The following is a 26,906-nucleotide window of genomic DNA, read 5'->3' on the forward strand; positions in this document are numbered from 1 at the left end:
ACTGAAATTGGGAGCAAAAATCATACCCAACCGCCAGAGAAACTGAAATTTCAGAAAAGCAATATGATGCTTTGTCTTTCCTTCTATATCCACATGTATTTTACAAACCCCTTGTAATCAGGTGATTTGAAGTAAAGATTTTGTCCAATAAACATTTCAAACAAAGGACATCAAGTGAATTCCACTTTCCCCATTTCTCACAGGAACTCTGATGTCTCCTTCAACATTTCCATATGACCAGAGAGGCTTGGTCAGCTCTATCTGATATTCCTGAATCAAAGATCCTTCCATAGTTTGGGTTTTGCCTCATTGAACATTCTCTGTTTGATGCATTTTTCATGGTATGCGCCGTATAGTTTAGCTGAATAGAAGAAGCACTTGTGTGGCGGGCGAGTCAAAGCAGCAGGGCACAGAGCACAGGAACCAAGGAGCTTGAGGCGGTTTCTGTAGTCATGTGTAGTTTCAATTTGTGTCAAATGGACTTAACCGGAAATTTCCACTGGCTTCTGTCGGTGTAAGGATACTTTGTATTCTAGGATACATTATCTTTCTTAAGGTTAAGCATTATAAACTTTCAAAAACTTAATTGTATGTAGTGTTGATATCATGAATTTTCATTAGCATGCAACTTTACTCCTTGTTTACTCCTTGTCATGTCACATTGTAATGTACATCATAAATCTAGACTCCAGTCATTTGTGAACCCAGCAGGTAATCATCTCTTAGCAAGCTATGTCGCTAAAGTTAGAGGGCTAGATTTCGCTGCTTTTATATATCAACATTTATTCCAGTATTACATCAACTGGTTATAACAGTCCTCTGATGGCTGCTTTCAAACAAAGAACGGTCTTTTAGCACAGGGTGTGAAACAAAGAGTTCATACAATTAATCTCTTGAAACAGAAACACTACCAAACACATAGTTAACACTAATAAAATAATCCAATTTTTCGACTTGGTCATAATTTTATCATTCTTAGTTCATTTTGAAGTACAAGCTTTGCATCTACTCTCTGAAGCTGATGCATTGAGCAGACAAACACAGAGACCTCAGGGAACGCAGCACCATTAAGCCATCAGGTTGAGTTCTCTTTGTGAAACAATTGGTGTGAGAGAAAAACAGATACAAAGATATGAATACATCATTAGTTTCATGCACTGAGGTAATGTGGGAATAGAGGTATGATGGAAATTCAGGCAATGACGAAAGAAGAAAATAAATAGCCTCACATAAGACAGCTAGTCAACTATCTCATCCCAAAAAAGGGAGGAGGTGGCTATTCAACCAAAATCACTGGCAATGAATTCTCCTCCAGTGTCCCAGGGGCGAGTTTCAAAAGACTTCCCAATGATACTTCTCCTTGCATTTACGCTCCCGTCTTCACAGCGGTACTCAGGAAAATGATCCAAAAATGTTTTGTTTCCAAGTGTATTGACTCCATTGAAGAGAAAGCTCCTCACCAAGTCCTACAGAAAAAACACAATATAGTTCCAACAAAATATTACAAGGCATCTCTGTAACCGGTAGATAGTGAAAAAGTCTTGCTTCTCTAAAGGTGGCATACCTCTGCAAGGGCCTCTCCGACCAACTTCTTTAGAATTTTATGTCCCGGATCCTGCTTTCAGAACTTAAATGTGAGAGAGACTCAGAGGAACAACAGCTTTCTTGGTCAATCACAAACTGAACTCAGAATAATGGAATGACCCTGTAAGCTTTCTTGGTGAAACACAACCAGACTTGGAATAATGGGCTGACTATGAAAAACTTGTCCATATCTACTAAGTTTTTACATTTTGAATCCATTTTTCCAATATATAATTTAGCTAAGCTGTGACTATAACATCTACAAACCTCTTTTTTTTTTTTTAGGGCAATGGAGCCATATGTAAAACAAAGCAATGTCAACAATATCAAAATCATAGCTAGTGGAGTGGACTGAAGATGGGTAATAGATGAAAAGGACAAAAGAAACACCTTCTCAGCTCTCCAGGTCAGATACTTATGCTGTGCTTCACGATTACAAATAATCCGAGAAGCATCTCTCTCTTCTGTTGCTTGGTCCATCAGTTCAAGCCAGGCCTGTGAATGTGCAATAAATACATCAAACCCCAAGGAAAAGGAAATTAGTTTTCTGCAAGCCCACCACTCGAAGTGAATAAAAAAGTCATCAACGAAAGTTTCACGAGTGGAGCCGACTTTGACAAGTTATAAGATGTTCACCCAATTATCATCCAGCATGTAATTGACCAGACCTCACTATTTGATACCTGACTGTAGAGGAACACTCCAAAAGTTTGTACCTTGTAATAGTCCTTGAATGCAGAATATAGAATATCATGCTTGTACTGGCTTGATTTATACTTCGTCCAAATTACAATTGGTGAGAAGAATTTCAGAGACTCAGCGGTAAGCTTGCCTCCCCAAGGTAAAAGCTGCATAAATTCCATGTTAATGTACCATCCGACGACTTTCAGAAAGCTAATAAACTGACTATTAAGTAGCCTCAATATTTCAAGGCACCAGCTCATCCAACCTTTTCCTCACCTGGGTGTACTTGGCAGCAATGGGCATCAGCCTTTCATAATACTTCTGCTTGTAGTCACCATGGACTATGACATCATATAAAGGATTAAGGTCCCTAAAAATGACCAAGTAAGGCTAAGTTCCAGACCATTCGAAAGGGCTTTTCATTTTTGGGGGTGGGCGGGTGGTGGGGGTGGTTTGGAAATTTTTCCAAATGATATGAATATTCAACTGAGCATTGATATCAAAATAGAATTACTTGCACTCACTACATGCAGCATGACTTATGCTGGGAATCATTTGTAAGTGTCTGAAACAGTCAATTATTAGATTATCCATAAGTGCACAACATCCATCTCCTGCAGATGTGAGCTTTGTGGGTGAGGAGAACAGCTTTCCATTTATCTTATCCATATATCTCTGCTACTCACCATGAACAGAGATCTAAACACAAAAAGAGATATGAAAAGGAGTTAAAGGGATCCACCGGACCTTACTCAAAAAGGGGCAGCCTTCTCAACTGTGTTGTTCAAAAGGGAGGACAGTGGAGCCACAAACAGGAGTGATTATGTTCAGTATGTTTCCCCTTACTCCTAACATGCTATGGGGCGTCGTTGTGGGTAGGCACAGGTTGAGTCCATACCGCCGTGGAGCAACAGCAGCATCAGGATCTGATATTACCTACTTGGCAATTCATCTGGTGAACTCACGGATGCCAAAGAAGCCCCAAGAAGAATAAAAAATCTCCAACAACCATACTTAAACTTTCAGTTTCATTGGTGACCAAGATGGAAACATGAAAAAGAGATTTACTTCAGCATGGGAAAGACGGATAAAGGAATTCAGGCATTGGTCTGTGTCTGCACTCCAAAAGAGGAGAGCGTTTGGCATTGACTGTAAAAGGGGAAAATGGTGCAGAATAATTATGGCATGAAGTGGAGATTTTGTTTGGAATAGAATGCTAATGTAGACAGAGTAGAAATAACAAAATGGCTTGAAGCTTTCAACAGCTGATGGAACATAACAATTATTATGAAAAATAAAGAAAAAGAAGAAACAGAGAAGAGATCAGGAGCTTCATCTCTTATTTTGTGAAGACTCCAAAGAATAAACCTTTATATATATGGTCTTTAGAATACTTATAAACAGAAAAGAAAAGGATTCAAAGTCCTACTTTCGAGTACTTTAAACAGAAAAGAAAAAGGATTCGAAGTCCTATTTTCAATCCAACTCCAGGGGACTCAGAGTCCTATTCTCTATCTAACTCCAGGGCATCTCGGGATTAGCTTCAAGTACTAATCTTGAGATCCTCTCTTTCCTTTTTTTACTAATAATTCTAACAGAACACTATCATTTTTGTATGCCTGGGGTTTCTATAAGAACCTGTAAATATTAAAGAACCATTTAAAAAGACAGGATGGATCAATACAGGCAGACTAAACTTTGAGAAAAATGACAATGCAATTTTATGGGCAGTTGAAGGCAACATCAAGGCTATTGGAAGGAGCCTAGTGACATCAATTATTTGTTGGGAAGGGAACAAGCATTTTATGCACAGGAAGTTCATAACCAGTGCATCCTGCATTTAGCAGGGTCTTGAGAGGGTCAGAAAAAGCAGCCTTACCCCTGCTTCCAGACAGAGGGAGTTAAGAGTATACCACTAAAAATGAAGTGCTTAGAACATTCAGTTGAAATAAATCTTTCTGTCCTCATTTAAAAAGGGGAAGTTTGGGAAGGGTACAAAATGCAGCCATGAACTTGCTCGGTAATGTCAATAAATTCTGATGGTCTTAAATGGAATAAGGGGTGAATCAATGGTGTCCAAAAACTCCAAACCAACTTGTTCATTTTCAACTCACTTGTTGGTGTCACTGGCACTCAAGCACACCACATAAAACCATATTGACATGCATGGCTACACCAGCCACAAATCACATAACCCATTCTCCGCAAACAATTCTGCAGCAGACAATTGTATTCATGCAATCCACAAGACAAGTTTTACATGGCTAGGCATTGCAGCTACATCCATGTTGGGGAGACTGCAAAAACCAGCCCCACAACCAAGATTACTACCAGACCATGTCTAGGCCCATGGTTAGGTGTAAAAGTGGCTAAAGCTGAATAATCCATAATGGTAGAATCATGAGAAATTGAGGAGTCTGGTGAGAACTGATTAGAGGTCATGAAGGAGAGTCTGAAATTGTGGCTACCTAATCACCAACAAGTACCTAGGAATGAACAGAATGAAACTCCTTCCCAAGTCCACCCAAAAATCCCATAACTATCAGTTTCTCTAACTAGTTCTGCATTTGTCACACATCACTACATCAAAAGTACTTGGAACTTGGAAGTAAGGAATTCAGTTTCTTAAACATCCTAATAAAAAATTGGGTCAAGAGGCAATCCTTTAGACCGGCCCAAGAAACTCCTGAGACAACTCATAGATACAAGACAACTTGTTCTATATAGACCTTTGGATAATCCAACAACTCCTTGACCACAACACCATCACCAAATTGATAAAACTTGAATTTCTAAAGTCTTGATCAACTATCTTAAAATGTACATTACTAGTATTCAGCATACATCAGTAACAACGTTAGTCTTGGTTAACTGTTGGTCATGACCAATCAAGACCAGCCTCAAAATTTTCTTTTCTTGTTGAAAGAAGGTGACTCCTATAACTTCTCCATGACACAAGAAGATGAAGAAGATAAAACCTCAACAACAACAGTTTTTGGTGATTTATACATTTCAACAAACACAAAATGGAATGAAGTTGCAATATGTAACAAAGATTCAAAAGAGATCCAAAATCCCGAAAAAGTTGATCTCGGTAGCATAACCCTAAAAGATAATTTTCAAAATCATAAAAAATTGGTGTTTCAACCCAAAGCCCCAAACTCGATTTCCAACTTCTAAATCAATGAGAAACAATCTTCAAGAAATATGAATCCAAAATCCTGAAGAAAAATTGATTTCAAGTCCCCTCTGCTGAAAAGTCAATCCAGATCCCTAATACTGTTGATATCCACTTTTATCACCAAATGTTGATTTTTTAAAAAAAAAAAAAGGGGGGGGGGGAACCTTGATTTCTAAGTTCTTAAATACATTCTCCACTCCATAAACAATCATCACCAAAAAAGGACACCTAATTTTGAATCTTAAATCATATATTTACCTCAAAAGAATCATAAAATACACGGCATAGGGTGCTGCGTCTTTTTTTTTAGAAGGTTATTGTTGTCACTAGAGATCTTGCTCCGACACCGAAAGTAATGAACAAGAAGAACAAGAAGAACAACAAGAACCATTGAGTTTGTGTAACCTTGGAAGTTTTCCACTCTCGCCAGTTGACAGGAACGAGAGCCCAGAGACACATTTCCATTTTTCTTCAGCACCCACAAACCAAAGAGCAACAGCCAAACCCAAAGGAGGAGGCAGGCAGTTCGGGGCGCACGCAGCAATGCATTGAGATGACCCTCACCCAAATTTGACTGACCGACCGAGGCAGCAAAAATTTGGCAGCGTATTTTCCAAAATGGATGGCCAATAGAGGCTATTAGGGCAGAATATCCCTTTCTTCTCGGCAAAGAATTCACTCTATTTTTGGAAATATTGGTTGGAGCAATGCTGTATACATGAATTTCTCTTTGATCGAGATTATTTCTTGAGTGAAAGCAAAACAAGAGATACACTTCAGAAGAGGAAGGGCAATCACTATATACCATAGCAGCAGCACATTGATGGTGATGGATTGTACTCCATTGGACTCAAGGAATTATCTTCGAGGAGGTAATCATGTTTACAAATCCTTGTGGTGTTCTAGGCTGTATTCATTTGAAATAGCCAAGAGTGGATTGGGCTGGGTTTATATTCAATTTATTTTAATAATTGTGAAGGCCAAGGCCTATTGTACTTGGAGATTGAAGTCCTAGCCTCACTGGGGTGGCATATCGTATTGAGAAGGGTATTGAGCATATACAAAAGCCTGAGGGGTATTGCTCCATGAGGTAACCTTCACACTCTGTGAGATGAACCACGTATATCATGTGTCAGTGCTTGATGTTATCTGTGGAAGGGTAATCCCTATCATCCAGAGTGGGTTTGCAACCTTTTGGGACCAATTTGTGAACTCGCTCATACATCTGCTCTGTCATCCATAATGGCTGCAACATCTCCATGGCTTCTGCAGTCTTCCAGCCCGGCTGACCAATCCTTAAGCCATGTCACTGACAGTCTATTGCAACTTCTCTGGAATTATCCACTGCTGCCCACTACACTGCATGCTCCACTAGCCATCTCACTGACACTGGTGACTGGGTGATTGAGAACAATGAAAATAACACCAGCTGGTATGCCCAAAAAAATTGATTTATGGATAAAGTAAGGATTGGCCTCGTGCATAAACACTTTTGGTTCAATTAGAGGTGCTCAAGATTGAGTGACCAGGATAGGTAAAGTTTTATTTTGTTTTTGGGTGAATAATAGCTAAAGTTGGTTAATCAAGAGCTTGAAATGTTAAGCACAAAAACTTCCATGCAATCATTTCAATTAAGAAGACATATCCTCATCAAAATATCATCCTGGTAAAATCTGACAATCAGCTTCAATATGGGCATCAAAAAGCAAACTAGTAAAGAGTAACTCACAAGACTATAATGTTCATGCTGGCAGTGGTGAAAAAGTTGGCACAGAATATAGGCAGATCAAATGCTGGTTGTGGTAGCACAGCAAAATCCATAACCTGTAGAAATAAACTAATGATAAATATAACTCAGGATCAAGGGGGAGCAGGACTAAGACTCTGAGCAACTCATGACATACTCATTTTATTTAAAAAAAAAAATAAAATAAAAATAAAAATAGGGAAAAACAGACGATCTGAAGAAAAGAAACAGGAAAAGGCCTTGACTAACATGTATATGTTCATCCATTAGACCTCTGAAAATTTGCTGATAAGACTCATAAGAGTGAACCAAAAGCTACAGAAAGAACAACCCAAGGTCAACTAGGAATGCACAAGGGCGGAGCCAGGATTCAACAATGGGGGGGGGGGGGGGGATAATGAGAGTCTAGATCACCTCCCCATCGGAGGAGCACTGATGTTTTTTCACTACACATTGTATAGGCCCATGTGGGATTTACTAAGGATCCCACCTCTGAATTATATTATCATGTTTAGACATTTATTAAACATATAGGTAATCATTAATAATGACATTTTTACCCTTACAAAAATAAAGGTAAATTAAAGCATAAGAATAGCTAAAAAATAAATATCTTTAAAATACTTTTTTTTTAATTAATTTTTTTTCATAAAAAAATTAAAAAATCAACATTAAAGGAAAAAAAAAATGATTTCAACAATAGAAAGCTAGATGCAAACCAAATGAATCATGGTAGTTGGTTACTTTACAAATTCTAAATATTCAATTCACAATATAAAAATCAAATAAAAAGAATGACAAAATATAATTGAGAAAGAGAGACCATAAAAATTCAAATAAAAAGGAAAATAAAAAAAAAATAAAAAATAAAAAGAAAGAGTGAGAGAATACGTGATTGTAGAGAAGATCTAAGAATAAACTCCTTACATTTAGCTTTTTCAAGTTTTATTTTTCTCTTGCCACATGTGAAGAAAGAAGAGAGATGAGAAAATAAATAGGAATGGAAAGAGAGAATAAATAGAAAGAGATTTTAGTGATTATGAAAGTTTTTAATTGGATTTAACAACCATGTTTAGGACAGTTTATATTACTACGGGACTTAGGGTCTACTTTGTCAACTATAACACATTTCCTGGAAAACCAATTCATATGAAAAATATTCTTTGTATTCCTTCAGCATTTTCTATTAATGAACATGGTTGATGAAAAGAATCCAACCATACCATGCTCCACAGGTAGCAATTGTGTTGTTTATCAAGATACAGATTCATTTCTGAAACAACAAACAGGTAATTAGATTGAAATTGTTTTCTACATTTGGGGTGTCACATTTTAATAGAAAAGTCTCTTTTTTCATTCCTTCACAATCTTCTTTTGTTTATTAGAGCCAATTGCCTAAATTATTTCTATTCAAAAAACTGAACGTTAATGAAAGCCAAGAATTTAAAATTTAGTCCTCCTCCATTGTGTATCCATTCTTGTTTCTCCAAGATCGCCTCAAGCATCAAATCATAAATGAACTTCAGTCCAATAAAATTAAGTCAACAAAATTCTCCCGTCTCTGCAGAAGAACAACTGGAGCACAGCCATTCTGGTTAATTGCATTATAGGGAATGAGACAAAGAAATATTGCCTCAGATCTCCTAAGGCGATTGCCTTAAAATCCGAAATCTGATGAAATTTATAAGCAACTTGACAAAAGTAGTAAAAAGACCATAGCTTGGACACAAGTTATAGTTCATCACCTGTCCCTATGACTTCATCTTCGCAAGACACCACCATCACCATTCCTCCACCACCCCCAACTCCTCCATCACCACTAGCGCTCCCACAACCTATTTCCACCCATGGTGGGAGATCTCGTCCCACAACCTATTTTGACATAGCGAGACGAGATGAGAGGCGAGATCTGCGAGATGGGAGATCTCGCCACATCTCACCGAGATCTCGCCACATCTCGCCGAGATCTCGCCACATCTCGCCGAGATCTCGCCATATCTCGCCAAGATCTCGCCTATATCTCGCTGCAACCATACAAAATTGCCAGAAACTTGATTTTTTTGTTGGAATTTGTTGGGGATTCAACTTCTAAACATCTTTAAAACATCAAATTATCATCATTCAAGCCTATTTAAACTAGATCTACAACAAAGGTAAGATTTTCCCCCAAATTTGAATTTTTTCAAATAGAATATTCTACAATGGGTGTGTGAGTTTAGTGTAAATATATGTTGATCCACAAGCTTTGATCTAACTTTCATGGAAACCAATTTAATGTGACATTTAAACCTATATGTGACATACTATAGTGATGAGTTGACTTGGGAGTCATATGTGGCCACTTCGAATCGGTTGATGCAGAATGCTGAGTGATACTCTTCCGTCTTATAGTCTTGTAATCTTATTACTCACATACTCTTGTGATTGTGATTGTGAACTTATGGATTATGATTTATGACTTACTAAAAGTCTAAAACTTCTTATGGTTGTAAAATTTTGAAGCCATTTAAGTTCTTTGATAGTTTGATGTGTAATGTATTTAGTATTTTATAGTTGATAACATGAATTACTTGATATCTCTACATTTCGGTTTTATACATAGGGTTGACTTAGAAGACATAGTTAGGGTTATTTTCTCACAATTATAAGGCCACCAATGTGTTCAAAAGGCCTTAAATAGACAAAATACCAAATTTCAGCCCAACCGGGGCCCTAAAACCCACCGAGATGGGTTACCGAGATTACGCCAATTTTTTGGTAGATCTCGACCGAGATCTCGCCATCTCGGTCGAGATCTCTCTATTTTGGAGTGGCGAGATCTCCCACCATGTTTCCACCTACACTGTCATCAAGACCAACTTGACCTCCATTGCCACCACCGACACTGCTGCTCCCATCACCACAACTACCATCATCCTCCATTAAATTTTTAGTATGAAATGGTGCTTTTGAAAATTTATCGATAAAAAAGAAAGTAATATATTCCAATGCATAACAAACATGTTTCTGTTCATTTTCTGGCCCAGAAACAGAATTTACCATGCAATTGTACATTATTGTACATGTTTCTTCGTCAAGAAATTTGACTCAGTAACAGAAAAAGTTACGTCTGGAATAGAAATATGGCCTAGAGATAGAAATGTTAACATGCACACCCTTTGGCATTGGCTACGAGTCATCATATAGATACTTTCATGCAGAGGGGGAAAATTTTCTCCATGAAAGTTGGTGTGATACTTCAACCAGTAGGAAAACTCATTTTCAGAGGCACTGCAGATATATTTGAGTTTGCAGTGAAAAAGGAAATCAAACGAAACACTCTTCAATTCAAGCATTATAAGCAGAAGGAATTGTTCTATTTCGAAACTTCACTTTCAACAAGCATCAGTTTATTTTAATAATTCCATTCTTTCTATCCTAAATCATGTCTTTCTCGTAAAACTCAAAAGTGGTAAGTAACCACCATAATAAGTAAAAGCCTCTGGATTAACCCATATGGGCATATGGAATGATCAATGTCTCGAAACAGCAGAGAAAATTGCATGAGGATGTCAATCGGTACGATGTTGGAGAGACACAATCTCACAGGATTAACTTATATATTAACGATGACTTCAATTCCTGAATCATACTTGGCGTTGGAGAGATTAAAGGGCTTGAATCTTTGAATTGCAGAATTCAAATGTTCAATCACCCCTGATTTTCTTGAAGAAAAAAAATGAACTTGTGTTGACTTTCAGAGCAGATGAAGATGGTCATCACTGGAAATTATGCTGAGCCCTCAGAAAACAGATTCTTGCACCTAAGAGAGAGGAAATCAGTATGATATCATGTTTTGGTAGCTGGAAAACAGGGATTTTATTGGTTAGGCTTCAGATTGCAGGGGTGTGGGCCAATGAGGTTGCAAGAAAACAGAGAAAGGAGAGGGCAGGTGGATTTGCAGGAAATTAAAAAGATGAAGAAAGGGAAAAGGTGCATTCGCTTGGCCATTATAAGTACACATTTTGGTCACAGTAGGAATTTTATTAATGCAATTAGCTTAAGGGGATTTGTGTAACTTTTAGAAAACTCAGGAAGGTTTACATATTTGTCAGATAGGTCACGGGAGGTCAGAATATTCTGCTAAAATAAAAATGACATTGGGGTACTATAGTTCTAAACCTCATCTCAAGACAGGTGTTGCCAGCCTGGTACCCTTTTCATGCCAATTCAAAACCTTAGTATCAAGGCCCCAGAATTTTATTTGTCAAAAAAAATTTTGAGGCCCTGATTTTTTCTGTACTGTGCTACCTAATTTTGACATTTTGAAATTTGAACCCAAGCTATCCGTTGGTTTTAAGTAAAGAACACTCAAAATGTTACTTGTAGTTTTGACCCAATTTTGATAGTATATATACTCATTGGAAATGCTATCAATTAGAACCATCACACAACCAGGCCCCCTCTTAGGAAATGGCAGCTAAAGCCCAACAAGTACTTCATATAGATGGTGTCCACGAGCACCCAACCCACCTCTTTGTTAGAAAACAAAGCAAAATACACAAGCACACAATAAAAAATTTACGCGGTTCACCCAAAGGCTACGCGCACAGCCAAGTAGATATGGTGTTTCACTATGAAGAAGAAGATAATTACAGCCCAGCCCATTTTTCTCTGCCCACTCTCTACACCTCTCAACCCCTATTAAGAGACTATAAATAGTTACAAGAAAAATGGATGATGACAGATTTACCCAAGCCCAAAAATGATACATGAATTACCAAACTTTTCAAGACACATTGGAACAACTTCCTTGTGTGCACTATCTATGCATGGAATCCAAAGTCAACAAAATCTTGCCTATTGTGTTCAGGCCCCCAAAACGAGCCTAAATTCATTCCACAAATGTGTAATCAACATTGACAAGAGTAGACTTTCCAAAATTCTATCTTGCCAAAATCATGCTTTCTTTAATTTGTCGAAACACCTCGACACCTTCCATCTTTTAACGTACAATTCAAATTTGAATTTGAATTTCAAATTTGAATTCAATTGGATTATTCTTATCACAAACCAAATTTTCACATGTGAAGAAAATTAGTCTTCACCACAACAATCTCCCACTTGAAGACAATTTTGAACTCTTCACACCTCAAAGATCAACACCACTCAAGCAACCAAACTAACCATCAACGAAGATTGATCAATGTTAACCAAAAGATCAACTGCTCCTTGTTAACCATCCTTGTAACATGTCTGTAGAGTATGCTACCTTCAATTTTATCAAGTTTCAACAGACCATCGTCTATAACTAACCAAATGAAATGATATCTCAGCTAAATATATATTGTCCTTGAATGAATGTTGATTCTTTGCAACATGAATTGCACTCTAGCTGTCACTCCATAATTTGGCCCTCTCTTGCCCTCTTCCAAGCTCTTCCATAAACCTCTAAAGCCAAATCATTTCTTTACTTGCCTCAGTAATTGCAACATATTCTGCCTCTGTGGTTGAAAGGGCAACCAATTTCTATAGGTTTGAAACCCAACTGATTACAATTCCACCTACAGCAACAACATACCCAGTGGTGCTTCTTCCACTATCTCTATCTCTTGAATGATTTGAATTAAAAGAAACCTTGCACATCAATGTTAAAACCTCCAAAATGTAAACAATAATGGGAAGTACCTCTAAAGAATCTCAAGGTCCATTGGACAGCTCTCCAATATTCTTTTCTTGGATTGTGCATAAGTTTGCTAACAACTCCCACTGTATATGTTTTGTCTGATCTTGTCTTGACCATCGCATACATCAAACTCCCAACTACTGAACAATATGGCACCTTTGCCATAAATTCCTTTTCCTCCTCTATAGAAGGAGATTAATCCTTTGAAAGCTGGAAGTGACTTGCCAATGGGGTAGAGACTGGTTTTGCTATGTCCATTTTGAACCTTTTTAAGACCTTGTTGTGGTGAAGACTAATTTTCGTCACATTTGAAAATTGGTTTGTAATAACAATTATTCAAATATTTAAATTTGAATCTTCGTTAAAAAATGGAAGTTGTTGAGGTGTCCCAACAAATTAAAAAAAAAAAATCATTCAGGCAAGATAGAATTTTGGATCTCTACTCTTTGTCAAGGTTGAATAGGCATGCAATAAAATGAACCTGGACTCATTTAAGGGCCTAAACACAATAGTCAAGGTTGTTTTGACTACAAATTCCATGTTTAGACAATGCACACAAGGAAGTTGCTGCAATGGGTCTTAGAAATCTTGGAAATTCATGTATTAATTTTTGGGCATTCCTTCTGGGTACAGGGGTAAATCTATCATCATCCATTTATTTATAGTCTCTTAATTGGGGTTGAGATGTGTAGAGAAAAATTGGCTAAGTTGTAATATTCTTCTTCTTCCTCATAGTGAAACACCATATCTGCTCGGCCGTGGACATAACCTTCGGGTGAACCATGTAAATTCTGTCTTTTGTGCTTGTGTATATTGCTCTATTTTTCTTAACTAGAGCAGCAGAACTTTGGTTTCGAAACAATATCTGAAAGGAATTTTAGATCGAGTAAGAGCTACGGTGGAAGACGAAAAACAAAGATTAAGAAGTTCAATAGGCAGAACTTTCAGTGGTGGAAATTACAGATAGAAAATTTTTTGTACCAGAAAGATCTCTATTTCCTGTTATTTGGAAAGAAACTAGATAGTATGAAGGAAGACGGATGTAAGATTCTTGATTGGAAGGCATTGGCTACAGTGCAGTTGTCGCTCACGTCGCAAGTTGCCTTCTACATCAGGAAAGAGACCACAACGGCAGAAGCAATAGAAGAACTATCTAAGTTATATGAAAAACCCTCTGCCTCTAATAAAGTTTTTCTAATGAAAAAACTCATTAATATGACCATGTCAGATTTTGAATCTATTGCTAATCATTTGAATGAGTTTAATATGGTATCTAGTCAATTGCAATCTGTGGATGTGACTTTTGATGATACATTAGAGCCCTACTATTTTCGTGTTCTTTAGCTAAAAGTTGGAATAACTTGGTTATGGCCGTTAGTAATACAATCATAGGAAAGTTAGTCTTCAATGATGTTGTTAGTCGTATACTAAGTGATAAGATGCAAAGTAAGAGTTATGAGGTCTCATCTAGAATTGTATTATTGGTTAAAACAAGAGAAAGACAACAAGAGAAGGGTAGAAGTTTGGGTGAAAGGAAGTCACAATCAAGAAGTAGATTGTAGTCTAGAGGAAATGGAAAATATGAAAAGAAAATCACCGGAAAGTGTTGGACTTGAGGGAAGGCAAGGCATATGAAGGACTACTGGAGTGGGAAAAAGAATGAAGAAAACGGGAAGCAAATAGATACAGAAGATGCAAAGATGCTAACTACAGATGACGAGTTATATGGTGATTTATGTTAATCTACATCTATAGATGTTAAATTTGATGTTTGGTTTATCATTCTGCTGCTTTGTGTAACTGCACTTTATATAAAAATTACATGATTATGTACATAGTGTTTTAGACATGCTACTATTGGAAATAGACAAGAATGCAAGATTGCAAGGAAGGAAACAATTTTATTAAAATTGTTTGATGGTGGATTTTTTTTAAAATTAAAGGATACACACCACGTTCTTGATTTGAAAAAGAAAAAAAATTCAAATTTCACAAGTAAACTGGATAAAAAAGGTTACTTTGCAAATTTTGGAAATAGCCAATGAAAAATTACAAAAGGGTCTCTAATTGTCGCAGAGGTAATTTGGTTGGTACTTTGTATATGTTTACTACTACTAATGATGTTGTTTCAGTAGAATCTGTATAAGGGAATATCACCCTCTGGCATCATAGACTTGGACATTTAGTGAAACAAGAATGAAGCAACTGCACTCAAGGAACTTGCTACCTAATCTTAAGGAAGCTGATTTTGAGTTTTGTGAAGATTGTATGCATGGAAACAGAAAAGGGTGAGCTTTTACAAAGGAGGAAGAGCAAGAAAATCAGAAAAATTAGAGCTTGTTCTTTCAGACGTTTGGGGAGTAGCTTAGGTAAAATCCTTTGGTGGAAATTCTTATTTTGTTTCATTTATTGATGATGCTACTAGAAAAAACATGGAGGGTTTGCAATCAGAGCAAAATCTGAAGTTTTTGATATTTTTTTAATAAGTTGAAAACTCTTACAGAATCTGAGACAGGAAACAAGGTGAAATGTCTCAAAACAGATAATGATGGAGAATACAGAAATGGAAGCTTCAAGGAATATTGTGCCTTGAATAGAATCAGAAGAATAAAAACACCACCACAGACACATCAAGAAAATGGAGGAAGCAAAAAGGATGAACATAAACAATTCCTAGAGCATGCAAGGAGCATGAGGATTCACGCTGATTGCCACTTTAGTTTTGGGCAGCAGCAGTTTACAGTTTTCTTGATAAATCAAAGTCCATCAAGTGCATTGGATGGAAGGATTCCAAAAGAGGCCTAGACCGAGAAGGAGGTAAGTTATTATTCTCTGAGAACTTTTGATTTTATTGCCTATGTTCATGTTAACAAAGAAAATAGGAAGAAATTCTATCCAAAATCTGTCAAGTGTGCATTCATTGGATATGGTGAGGATCAATTTGGTTATCTCCTATAGGATTATAAGAAAAATTAAATCATTAGAAGCAAGGATGTTGTTTTTAATGAGAATTGCATGTATAAGGATAGGCAATAACAAAAAGAGGGTGAAACTGAGTTTTTTGAACTCAAAGAAGCTGTAGGTGGGATTACACCTAGTGCAGGAAATCCAGAAAATTAACATGATAGCTCAAATGGAGAATTTAGAGAAAATGAAAATTGTGATAATGAGTCTAAAAGCACTAATAGTAGTAATAGTGGTGATCTTGTTATGTTGATTCAGATCATTCAAAGGGATAGAGACAGTGGAAGAAGCACCATTGGCTATGTTTTTATTGCAGGTGGAACTGCAATAAGTTGGGTTTCAAACCTACAAAAGGTGGCAGCACTTTCAACCACAGAAAGAATATGTAGCAGTTATTGAGGCAAGTAAAGAGATGATTTGACTTCAAAGTTTTCTGGAAGAGCTGAGAAGAGGCAAGAGAAGAGCAAATTATTGAGTGATAGACAGAGTGAAGTTCATCTTGCAAAGAATCCAAAATTTTATTCATGGACAAAACATATACAGCTGAGATATCATTTTATACAGTCAATTCTGAAGGATGGTTTTCTGAAACTAGAAAATTTTGAGGGTGACAAGAACCCAACAGACATGTTAACAAAGGTGGTTAACAGGAAGAACTTGAGCTTTTGCTCAACATGGATCAATCTTTATTGATGGTCAATTTGGTTGACTGAGCGATGTTGATCTTTGAGGTGTGAAGAGTTGAAAATTGTCTTTAAGTGGGAGATTGTTGTGGTGAAGACTAATTTTCATATGTAATGAAAATTAGTCTATGATAAGAATTATCCAAATGAATTCAAATTTGAATTATACATTAAAAGATGGAAGGTTTTGATGTGTCTCGAAAAATTAAAGAAAGTATAATTTTGGCAAGATAGAAGTTTAGAAAGTCTACTCTTGCCAAGGTTAAATAGGCATGTGATGAAATGAACATAGACTCATTTAAGAGCCTGAACACAATAGGAAAGGTTGTGTTGCTAGAGATTCCATGTTTAGATGATGCACGCAAGGAAGTTGTTGCATTAGGTCTTAAAAATTTTGAAAATTCCTATATTAATTTTTAGGCATTCCGTTTAAGTAAAGAGGTAAATCTGTCATTGTCCATTTTTCTTAACTATTTATAGTCTAGTAACTTGGTTGAGATGTCTAGAGAGTGGGTAGAGAAAAACTGGCCAGGCTGTAATTATCCTCTTCTTCTCCCTTATATTTACTCAGCCGTGGACATAGCCTTCGAGTGAACCATGCAAATTCATTATCTTAAAACTTCTCCACATAATTTCTTAAGGAAGCCACACCTTTTTATCCTTTCTATCCCTTCTTATTTGCATGCCAAGAATCTACTTTGCTTCTCCCAAGTCCTTCATATCAAGGCTTTGGACAGACTCTTCATGATAACATTAATTGTTTCTATGTTTGATCCTACAATAAGCATATCATCTACGTACAATGCAAGCAATAAGAAATCTCTATTATCAAATTTTTGAAAATAAACACAGTGCTCAAATTGACATCTAACAAATTTTGTTTCTTGCATGAATTTATCAAATTTCAAGTACCATTGCCTTAGAGTTTGTTTAAAAACCATATAAGCTTTTTTTTTAGTTTGCACACAAATTTTTCTTTGCCCTTCACTTCAAAACCTTCAAGTTGATGCATGTAGATTTCTTCATCCAAATCATCATGGAGGAATGTTGTCTCGGACGTTTCGGTGAATTGGTGGTTGATGCATGGAAAATGCAGATTTCTTCATCCAAATCATGGGCATGGAGGAAATAAATTTGGAAAAAAAAGGCACCCCCGAGGGAAAAAAACCCCAACCAAAATTTATTTTTTTAATTTTTTTTTAAACCCCCCCCCCCCCCCCCCCCCCCTTCCCCCCCCCTTTCCCCCCCCCTCCCCCCTTTTTCCTTTTTTCTCCCCCCCCCCCCCCCCCCCCCCCCCCCCCCCCCATGGTTGTCTTAACATCGAAATGCTAAAGATGTAGATCTTATCCCAAGAATTAAATCCTCATGTGATATAATCTTGGCCCCACAAATCTTTATAGATCATTCCCAAAAATGGGTTGTGACACTGTGCATGTGAACAATGATTTGGCCTCTTTTTGGCCTTCTAAAAGGGCCATATGTACTGAATGGGCTAGCTTGAGTTGGCCTGGTCCATTGCAAGTTCACTTGATCCTAGTTCCATGTTGGTTGTCTTGCATCAATGCAGTTTCTACATTCTTGTTTCACTCAAATGTCCAAGTCTATGTGCCACAAGGTGGAATTCCCTTCTGTGGACATTACTGAAACAACATCATTAGTACTAGTAAACATATACAAAGGACCAACCAAATTTCCCTTGGCCACACAACTAGAGACCCTTTGTAATTTTCCATTGGGCATTTCCAAAATTTACAAAGCAACCTTCTTTATCTACTTTATTTGTGGAAATTAAATTCTTTTTCAAATCAAGGACATGCGTGTATCCTTTAATTTTAGAAATCCACCATCAGACAATTTTAATAAAATTGTTCCCTTCTCCTGCAATGTTACATTCTACTCTATTTCCAACAGTAGCATGTCCGAAATTACCGTGTACATAATCATGAAAGTAATTTTTACGTGAAGTGTAGTGAAACAAAGTAGTAGAATCAATAAACCAAACATCAGATTTAACATCTACAGATGCAAATAAACATAAATCATTGTATACCTCGTCATCTGTAGTTACTATGTTTTCATCTTCCGCATCTACTTGCTTCCCTTCTCCTTCCTTCTTTTTCTCACTCCAATAGTCCATCTACCCATAGATCCAACATTTTCAGGTGATATTCCCTTCAGATTTCCATTTTCTTTAGACTGCGATCTGCCTCTTGATTGTGACTTCCTTCCACCCAAAACTTTTTACCTTTTTCCAGTTGTCTTCCCCTTGTTTCAGCAGATAATACAAATCCAAATGAGACATTAGAACTTTTTCTTTGCATCTCATCACTGAGTATACAATTGACAATATCATTAAAGACTAACTTTCCTATGATTGTATTACTATTACTAATAGCTATAACTAAGCTATTCCAACTTCCAGGCAAAGAACACAAAAACAACAGGACTCTAAGTTTGTCATCAAAAGTCACATCCACAGATTGCAATTGACTAGAAACCATATTAAACTCATTCAAATGATCCTCAATAGATCCAAAATCAGACATGGTCATACTAAACAGTTTTTTCATTAGAAAAACTTTAAAGAGGGCAAAGGGTTTTTTGTATAACTAAGAGTTCTTCCATCCCTCCTACTGTTGTGGTCTCTTTCATGATGTTAAAGGCGACCTACGATATGAGCTACAACCACACTATAGCCAATGCCTTTATCAAGAATCTTCCATTTATCTTCCTTCTTACTATCTAGTTTCTTTCCAAATAAAGGGAGATAGAAATCCTTTTAGTACAAAAGATCTTTCATCTACAATTTCCACCACTGAAAAGTTCTGCCCATTGAACTTCTCGATCTTTGCGTTTCTGTCTTCCGCCATTGCTCCCACTCAATCTAAAATCTCCTTGTAGATTTGCTTTCAAAATCAATGCTCTAATACCAGTTGTTAAAAAAAAAAAATAGAGCAAAATACACAAGACAAAGAATTTATGTGGTCCACCCAAAGGCTACATCCACAACCAAACAAATATGGTGTTTTACTATAAGGAAGAAGAAGTTAATTACAGCCTAGCCAATTTTTCTCTACCCACTCTCAACACCTCTTAACCCTTGTTAGTGACTATAAATAATTACAATAAAGATGGACAATGACAGATTTACCCTTGTACCCAAAAGGAATGCCCAAAAATAATATAGGAATATCCAAAATTTCCAAAAAGCATTACAAGTACCTCCTTTTGTGCACCATCTATACATGGAATCCAAAGTTAGCACAATCTTGCCTATTGTGTTCAGGCCCTTAAAACAAATCCAAGTTCAGTCCATCACATGTGTAATCAACCTTGACAAGATTAGACTTTCCAAACTTCTATCTTAGCAAAATCCTATTTTCTTTAATTTGTTAAGACAGCTCAACACCTTTCATCTTTTAACGAACAATTCAAATTTGAATATATGAATTTCAAATTTGAATTCATTTGGATTATTCTTATCACAGACCAATTTTCTTATGTGACGAAAATTAGTCTTCAGCACAACACTATTCATCTTCAGTAAGCTAACTTCATTTCTATAGTGCTAACAAGAGCAGAGCCAAGATTTAGAATCACGAGGGGCCAAGTACCAATATTTCACACAAAACACAATAAATTTGCTACCAATTATTTTTATCTTTAAAAAATTTCTCCAATTGGGAGCCTAAGTATCGATATTTCACACATAGAAAGAGGGTCAGATGGGAAATTTTAAAATTTTGAGAAGAGAATGGGGAAATTTCAAAAAGAGGGGGGCAAGTGCTGATATTTCACACATCAAAAGCGGACTACAGGAGAGATTTTTTAAAATTCAGAAGAGGAAAAAAGAAATTTCTTTTTTTTTTTTTTTTTTTTTTTTGGGGGGGGGGGGCATTGCCCCCTTGGCCCCAATATAGCTCTGCCCATGAGTGCTAATGCAGTTTGCATATAACTAAGGAAAGCAGAATCTCATTGCGATGGGATTGCCAAAAGGATTGTTGACCTTCGCCCACCCAGATTTCAAGATTGATATTTATCCATAATTTTCCAACAAATATTTGTGTCTTGATCCTATTTTTCCCTTTCTAGGTAGTTTATTCTATGTTTACATAATTACATTCATATTTTTTTTTGGTTAATTATTTAATGATATTTGTGATTATAATATGAATACTTTTTTTTCTTTTTTCTTTTTTTGGGGTCAATTCACTCATCAACATCCAAAATTTTCAGACACTTGTTTTTATTTTGTTTTCATCATTTTAGGGATAGAATCATGTAGTTAACGTATTTTTATTTAGTATTAGGTTTTTCTCATGAATATAAGCTCAAAATGCATTTTAACAATTTTATCTCTCTTTTCTCTCGCTGTCTGCATTTTCAGGGGCTATTCTAATTTCTATTCTAGTTTCCACATTTTTAAGCTTTGTTGTAAGTCTTTGTCACTTGTTGAGCCCTATTTTCCATCCATTGGCTTACTTTTGTATTCTTTCCCCTCTCCCTTTCTCTCCTTTGGTTAACAAATTTATTTATTCATCCAAAAAGAAAATTCCATGTGTTTTATATTTTTCATGCATTTTTATGTTGCACATGCAATTAGGCAATTTTTTTCATGTAGTCTATTCATTTTCATTAGGTCACTTCATACATAATGGCATTTTTACAAAAAACTTGTGTAACAACCCTCAAAGTTGAAGCCTAATGTTCAATGGATGAGCGCAACTGGCACGAAGACATTGCTTGTTGAACAGATAGTCTGTTTTCTCTCTTGTTTTCTCTCTTATTTCTGGGCGTGCGTAGAATAAGTTATGAGGCAGGAGAGGCAGTAGAGCATCATAATCAATGCCAGATTTTGTTTAAACGTTCGATGTCCCTGAAATGTATTCCTCCAAATAAATGAATGAATTATTGGAATGGAATGGAAAGGAATGAAAGAAGACTAAGTCAAATCTGTAAAAATTATAATTATAATTATAAAGGGGAAAAAAAGGAGGAAACTTATTCTTGATTAAACCTTGATTACACACTACCAAGATAGCAGAATCGATGCTACATCCCCTTCAAATCTATTCCCATTTTGCCCATCTCAATGGGCAATTTGTGCTAATTTACTTTTGCTTGTATTTCTTTCTTGCAAACACAATGTGGATGCAGGTATGGCACATTAACTTAAATTCCATATGACCAACTCTGGGAAATGCTTATTATTTAATAGAAGTCAACCACATGAAAGACCAGATCTCACCAGGCTGAATTGGGTGCCTCCCCTGGAACCATAACTTTACAGGATTCTTTCTGTCATTCAGACCAATTTGTCCTTAAAAGTACCTAATCGAGATGGCAAGTGACAACTCAATGTCTTAGTTGTCAAAGAATCACCAAGGCATGTTGTCACCTCATTGCCGAAGGTGCTTTAGTGTCAACAGCACATGATCTCCCCTAGAACTTGACTCCCCCGCCATGATAAGGAGGAACAACAGAAACACTGCCATTGAAACTGCAATGCCATAGCAGCAATAGCAGCACCATGGTAAGTAGAAGAATACAAAGACGGGAAGAGGACAGAAGGAAGAAAAAGAATACAGAAGATGCAAGAGCAGCGGCAGCCACAACAATTGCCACCTACAAAGAGAAGTTGCAGTGGCCACAGCAACACCATCATCACCGCCACAGAGGGGGAGGGGGAGAAAAAGGAGGGAACTTAACTACTAGAGCTCCAGTGCTGCTGATACTCCCTTCAATGTTATCACAGCTTCGTGGAACAGGCAGCCACAAAGTAGCAATTCCTTCAATGTTCATGGAGCATGTTTCCTGGAGACGAGTGGTATTGCTCCATTATTACCCCTGGTCCTCCAGTCCTCATTTCTCTAATCTATTAAGAGTGCCTTTAATTTTCCTCTGCTCTGATTAATCTTTTGAGGCAGAATCAATCAAGAATCCTCAATCTCCATTCTCTTTAAAGAATGTCTATCTTGTTTTAACATTTTAGTATCCTATTTTATGATAATCAAAAGGAATAGGAGTTAAAAAATATGATGCAAAAGGCTTCCAATGTCTTTCTGGGCGTCTTAAGATTGAAATTATGACTAGTCTTACAAGAATACTTTAAATAGAACACTAGGAATAGAGGAGAGAAACAGAGAATCCACACTCCCGCTGTGGAGCTTCACTTGAACATGTGAAGACTCCAATGGTACTGGATTTATTTATAGGTTTATCACTACAAGTACTAAACTGAATAGGAAACAAAAATAAATTCAAAACAGGACTTTAGACATCCTAAAACAACTCAAACTTAGGCACTTGATCTATCTCGGATGGGCTAATTTCTTGCTCAGAAGCCCTTCAACAAATACATTAAAAGAAAAATGCCAAAGCACCTAGGGAGTGTAGGCAAGGGTGCATATTTACCTATGTGCTTAGCTGGCCCTAGAATGCCTTGGAACACCTAGTACTTTACAACTATGCTCTACATCCTTAGAAAACCCACCTTGAAATTAGCAGCAGTCAGTAGGCCTTTCTTTCGTAATGTTAGTTAAAATCCCCTCTTACTTTAATTCCGACTAGCGACTAATTACCATATTATGTAGTCCCTCAAAATCTCAGAACAGCTTGTTCTCAGATAGAGAGAGAGAGAGAGAGAGAGAGAGAGAGAGAGAGAGAGAGAGAGAGAGAGAGAGAGGTAACTTTTCTCAAAATGTTTTTCAACTGAACCCAAGACAATTCAAAAGATCGATTGAGGGTAAATTGACAGCCTCGAAAAAGGCAGAAACCAGTGTTGTGCATGATTCCTTTCCTAGCTCTTCATTCACAACAACACACAAATCCATGGTAATGGAATAGCATGAACAGGAATTGTTGGAAACAGTGACAAGCTATTTCATTTAATTCAGAAACTATAAGTAACTAAAGCAAAACTGTATTATATAGCTTCCCCCAAACTGAATACACTCTTCTATGCACTCCTACCACTCCCCTGCAAGCAAAGCACACCCTTTTCCTATTTCCTTGTTGCCTATCCTATGATAAGACCCTGCAGATTCTGGTAGTAACCTTGCAATAGCCTGGCCTTCTGGCAATGCTTCCTCCCTCTATAAAATAATAAGTAATAAATAAGCCTCTTCTCTATAAAGGACCTATTAGAGAGTTCTATATAGTTAAAGAGTATTTGGTACTTTCAGGATCTGATTAAGTTACTTGGGGAAGTCTGGTTGATGATCGGTTGTCCCTATCACAAAATTTGAATTTCAAATATTAGTCCATGTTGAAATTCATTAGGAATTCAAAGGTGAGCAGCCACAGAATTACAAGATTAACTGATCTAGTTTTTATTTCATACTTTCATAGAAGTTCTAACCATGCCTGATTCTTTATGGAGCAAAAACCTTACCAAGTTGAAGAAACTTTTCTGCAGAGAAGAACATACTCCACAAAATCTTTATCCCTATTAAATGTCAAATCTCACTGAAATGAGTTTGAAAAAAGAATCAAAGACCACACTGAAACTATTACCTGCATTCCTTCACTCCCTTCAATGTTCAAACCACGGACAAACCTAATCTTGGGAGCTTGAAATGATAGCATCCGAAGCTCTGTTTTTCCATCCAAGGCCTTCAAGGAATTGTATTTCTCCTGATGAAGCAAAAGGTATAATTTACATTGTAGCCCAATGGTTAAATTCATCTGGGAAAAAGAAAAGGTACAACAAGGAAGATCATAAGACCAAATGACCTAATGCAAACATCAAACGGAATAAAATTCCACTTTAATTTGTGATCTGATATTAATTTGTAGGCTACCAAGTAAAGATTCGAATGATAGGTGAAGTCCATTAACCAGTGGCAATGCAACACATGCACCCAGAGAGTTACTCAGAAAGACCACCATTATAACATCCTTTGAAGGTATTCAGGTGACAGAATTCCAGCTGAGAAGAATTCAAAGGATACAAGATTATCCAATATAGTGGAAAATATACTGCTACAAGGAATCAAAAACATTCTATTGGCCAAAAAATGATAGAAAATCATATGCAGTGCTCAAATTTCATTTAGTGAAAATTCTCCTCGCCAGACTTCCATTCCATCATCTAGCACCAGGATACTACTATTGTACATATTTATTCCCAGGGAAACAATAATAAACATGTACATAGAACCAATAATTTGTACCCTTGTGATTAAATTGTTCCAAGTTGACATTGAAGAATATTTATACTTTCTGTTAATAAAAATCAAATTCCCAGTCCATTTATGGCAGGAGCCTCCCAAAGAAAGTTGAACAGAGGAAAACTAAACCAGTCAAACAGTATCCTCCAACAGCTCCATATGGAGCCATATATGGGGTCAGGCCCAAGATATGAATGTCATATGACTCATATCCCACTACCTTTCGAAGGGGCAATATAGGCCTCCTCCTGTCTCAATTAGATCCTTCAATCAGAAAACAAAATACTCCCCTGTACAGGAGCATCTCAAGGCTTCTTGAAATAGGTGTTAGATCCTTCAATCTGAGAACCAAACCATCACTTGTTGGACAAGAAAATGCTGCCTCAAATGGATCTCTCGAAGCTTCCATTAATAGTGCTACACTCAAATCAGTTCCAGACTGATTACTCGCATTATTATTCTTCCTCATTATGGTGTCTACTGCCCAACATTCCGCACTACACGTCATTACCCAATTCCACCTTTCCATCATCACAAAAATAAATTTATCTTCATATTCCAGAACTTGGATAGTCATTCGCCAATACTTTCAAGTTTCCCTAATTACTTTCAAGGGAAGAAATTTTACAAAATGAAAACCCAGACTAAATTTCAACTATTTTATTAATTAAAATTTTGAAAGAAGTTTTCTATCTGGGAGTATGGCTTATGCCAAGAAGTTTTCTATCTGGGAGTATGGCTTATGCCAGCAATTCAATTTATCTTTCTCCTCCTTGAGATAAAGGGGCATTGGTGTCTTTTCATGTTACAACAATAGAGATTCATGGGAGTGCAGGCAAAGGGCAGACTCCTGGACATAGTTCTTTTTACCCTGAAAATCTTGGGAAATAAAGAAACAACATAAATCTGCAGTATGCCAAGAAGATTTCCAAAATAGATAAATCAGGCTATTCCCATGCAGGTTTTGATAATGAAGACCACAGATTGGTATCTTTCTTTGAGCCATCTCAATAAGAAAGTTCATCAAATGAATCACCAATTATTAAGACATTCATTAAAACTCGTGCATATACCAAAAGAAGAAGAAGAAGAAGAAAAATGAGAAGGAAAAAGGAACTTTTAGTTAAACCACCATAGCTAGGTCAATGACCAAACGCCAAGGATGCATGCAGTCAAATGGAAACCAAATTTTTTTGGGACATAAGAAAAACTAGATAAGGGGGGGATCTGGACAGCTTTTTCGCCAGAAGTATAAAGCAAGGATGAAGTGAATGAAAACAGAAGATATCAGACGATAAACTGAAATGCAGAATAAACTTGCAACTTTCAATCACAACCTCCTCAAAATGGTCAGACGTCAGTCAGTAACACCTCCATGCCACTTAACATGGAACTAGACATCAATAACAGAATGGATATTATAGGATCCTGAGCCTTTTGGCTTTCCAATCTAATAGTGAAATATGTGCTAATCTAACCATGAACCTATTTTCCTTCAACACTGAAAACTGAGTTATCCAATTCTCAATCAAAGCTGACATAGCCAACTGAACTAACTGAACTCTGAAGTAGTACTACTCCGGCAAAGAAACCCAGCAAAAAGGAAACGACGTAGCGGTTACTACGTAAATTAACCGAATGAGAAAACATTGGAAGTAGCAACAGAGAAAGCAAGTAAGTGATATTTGAAGCTAAGTTGATTGCTCTGTTTGGGTGTAGAAGTCATACGAAAAATTAAATATTTTGAGCAAAAACCTACACGGAAGCACATAAAGGGAAGAGCCGAAGACCCAAAATTCACCTGCAGAGGAGACGAAATCAAATGGGTTCGACTTTTTGTTTCTTCTAAAGCGAAGTTAACGAATTTCTGGTAAGAAACTGCGGCTACTTCCACTGAATGTCTTCGTTTCCTCATCAATGGAGCTCTTATTCTAAACTCAAAGCTTACAAACTTCTGCAACAATGATTCCATTGCTGGGCTTTCAGCGAAACTGAACGCCATAGAAGTTTGGAAGCAAAATCGAGCTTCAGAGTTTGGTTGGTCCTTCCAGATTATGGCACTATGGCAGACTAAAAGCCAAAGGCATCCAATGGCTGAAGCTGAACTGCTCCCCTTCAAGCATCCACCCAGTATTAATGGTGGATGGTAAGCCGCAGGTTGGCCACTTTAAGATTGCACCGCTGCGTCCGCAATCGGGAACAAATTTGGATTTAAGATGAGTTGACA

The 26,906-nt window shown here is 36.9% G+C and overlaps 1 protein-coding gene across 2 annotated transcripts; it reads right to left on the bottom strand.

Moving 5' to 3' along the window:
* Window positions 1-514: 514 nt before the first annotated feature.
* Window positions 515-26,906, bottom strand: HY2 (phytochromobilin:ferredoxin oxidoreductase, chloroplast / phytochromobilin synthase (HY2)). Of its 2 annotated transcripts, XM_089164791.1 has the most exons (8): window positions 26,481-26,906; window positions 24,024-24,143; window positions 7,179-7,273; window positions 2,545-2,638; window positions 2,301-2,432; window positions 1,975-2,079; window positions 1,565-1,615; window positions 660-1,466 (listed from the first exon to the last, which is right to left on the bottom strand). In XM_089164791.1, exons 1-8 carry the CDS (start codon window positions 26,679-26,681, stop codon window positions 1,281-1,283), a joined length of 984 nt encoding a protein of 327 aa, XP_089020917.1. In that variant the 5' UTR covers window positions 26,682-26,906; the 3' UTR covers window positions 660-1,280. The 2 variants fall into 2 exon arrangements, with proteins under 2 accessions (XP_089020918.1, XP_089020917.1); XM_089164792.1 differs by lacking the exons at window positions 24,024-24,143; window positions 26,481-26,906 and adding an exon at window positions 18,559-24,011 and having other exon boundaries at window positions 515-1,466.

This window comes from Hakea prostrata, chromosome 8 (assembly GCF_041222555.1).
Source record: "Hakea prostrata isolate BN-2017 chromosome 8, UWA_Hpros_2, whole genome shotgun sequence".
In the NCBI taxonomy this organism is placed as follows: Eukaryota; Viridiplantae; Streptophyta; class Magnoliopsida; order Proteales; family Proteaceae; genus Hakea; species Hakea prostrata.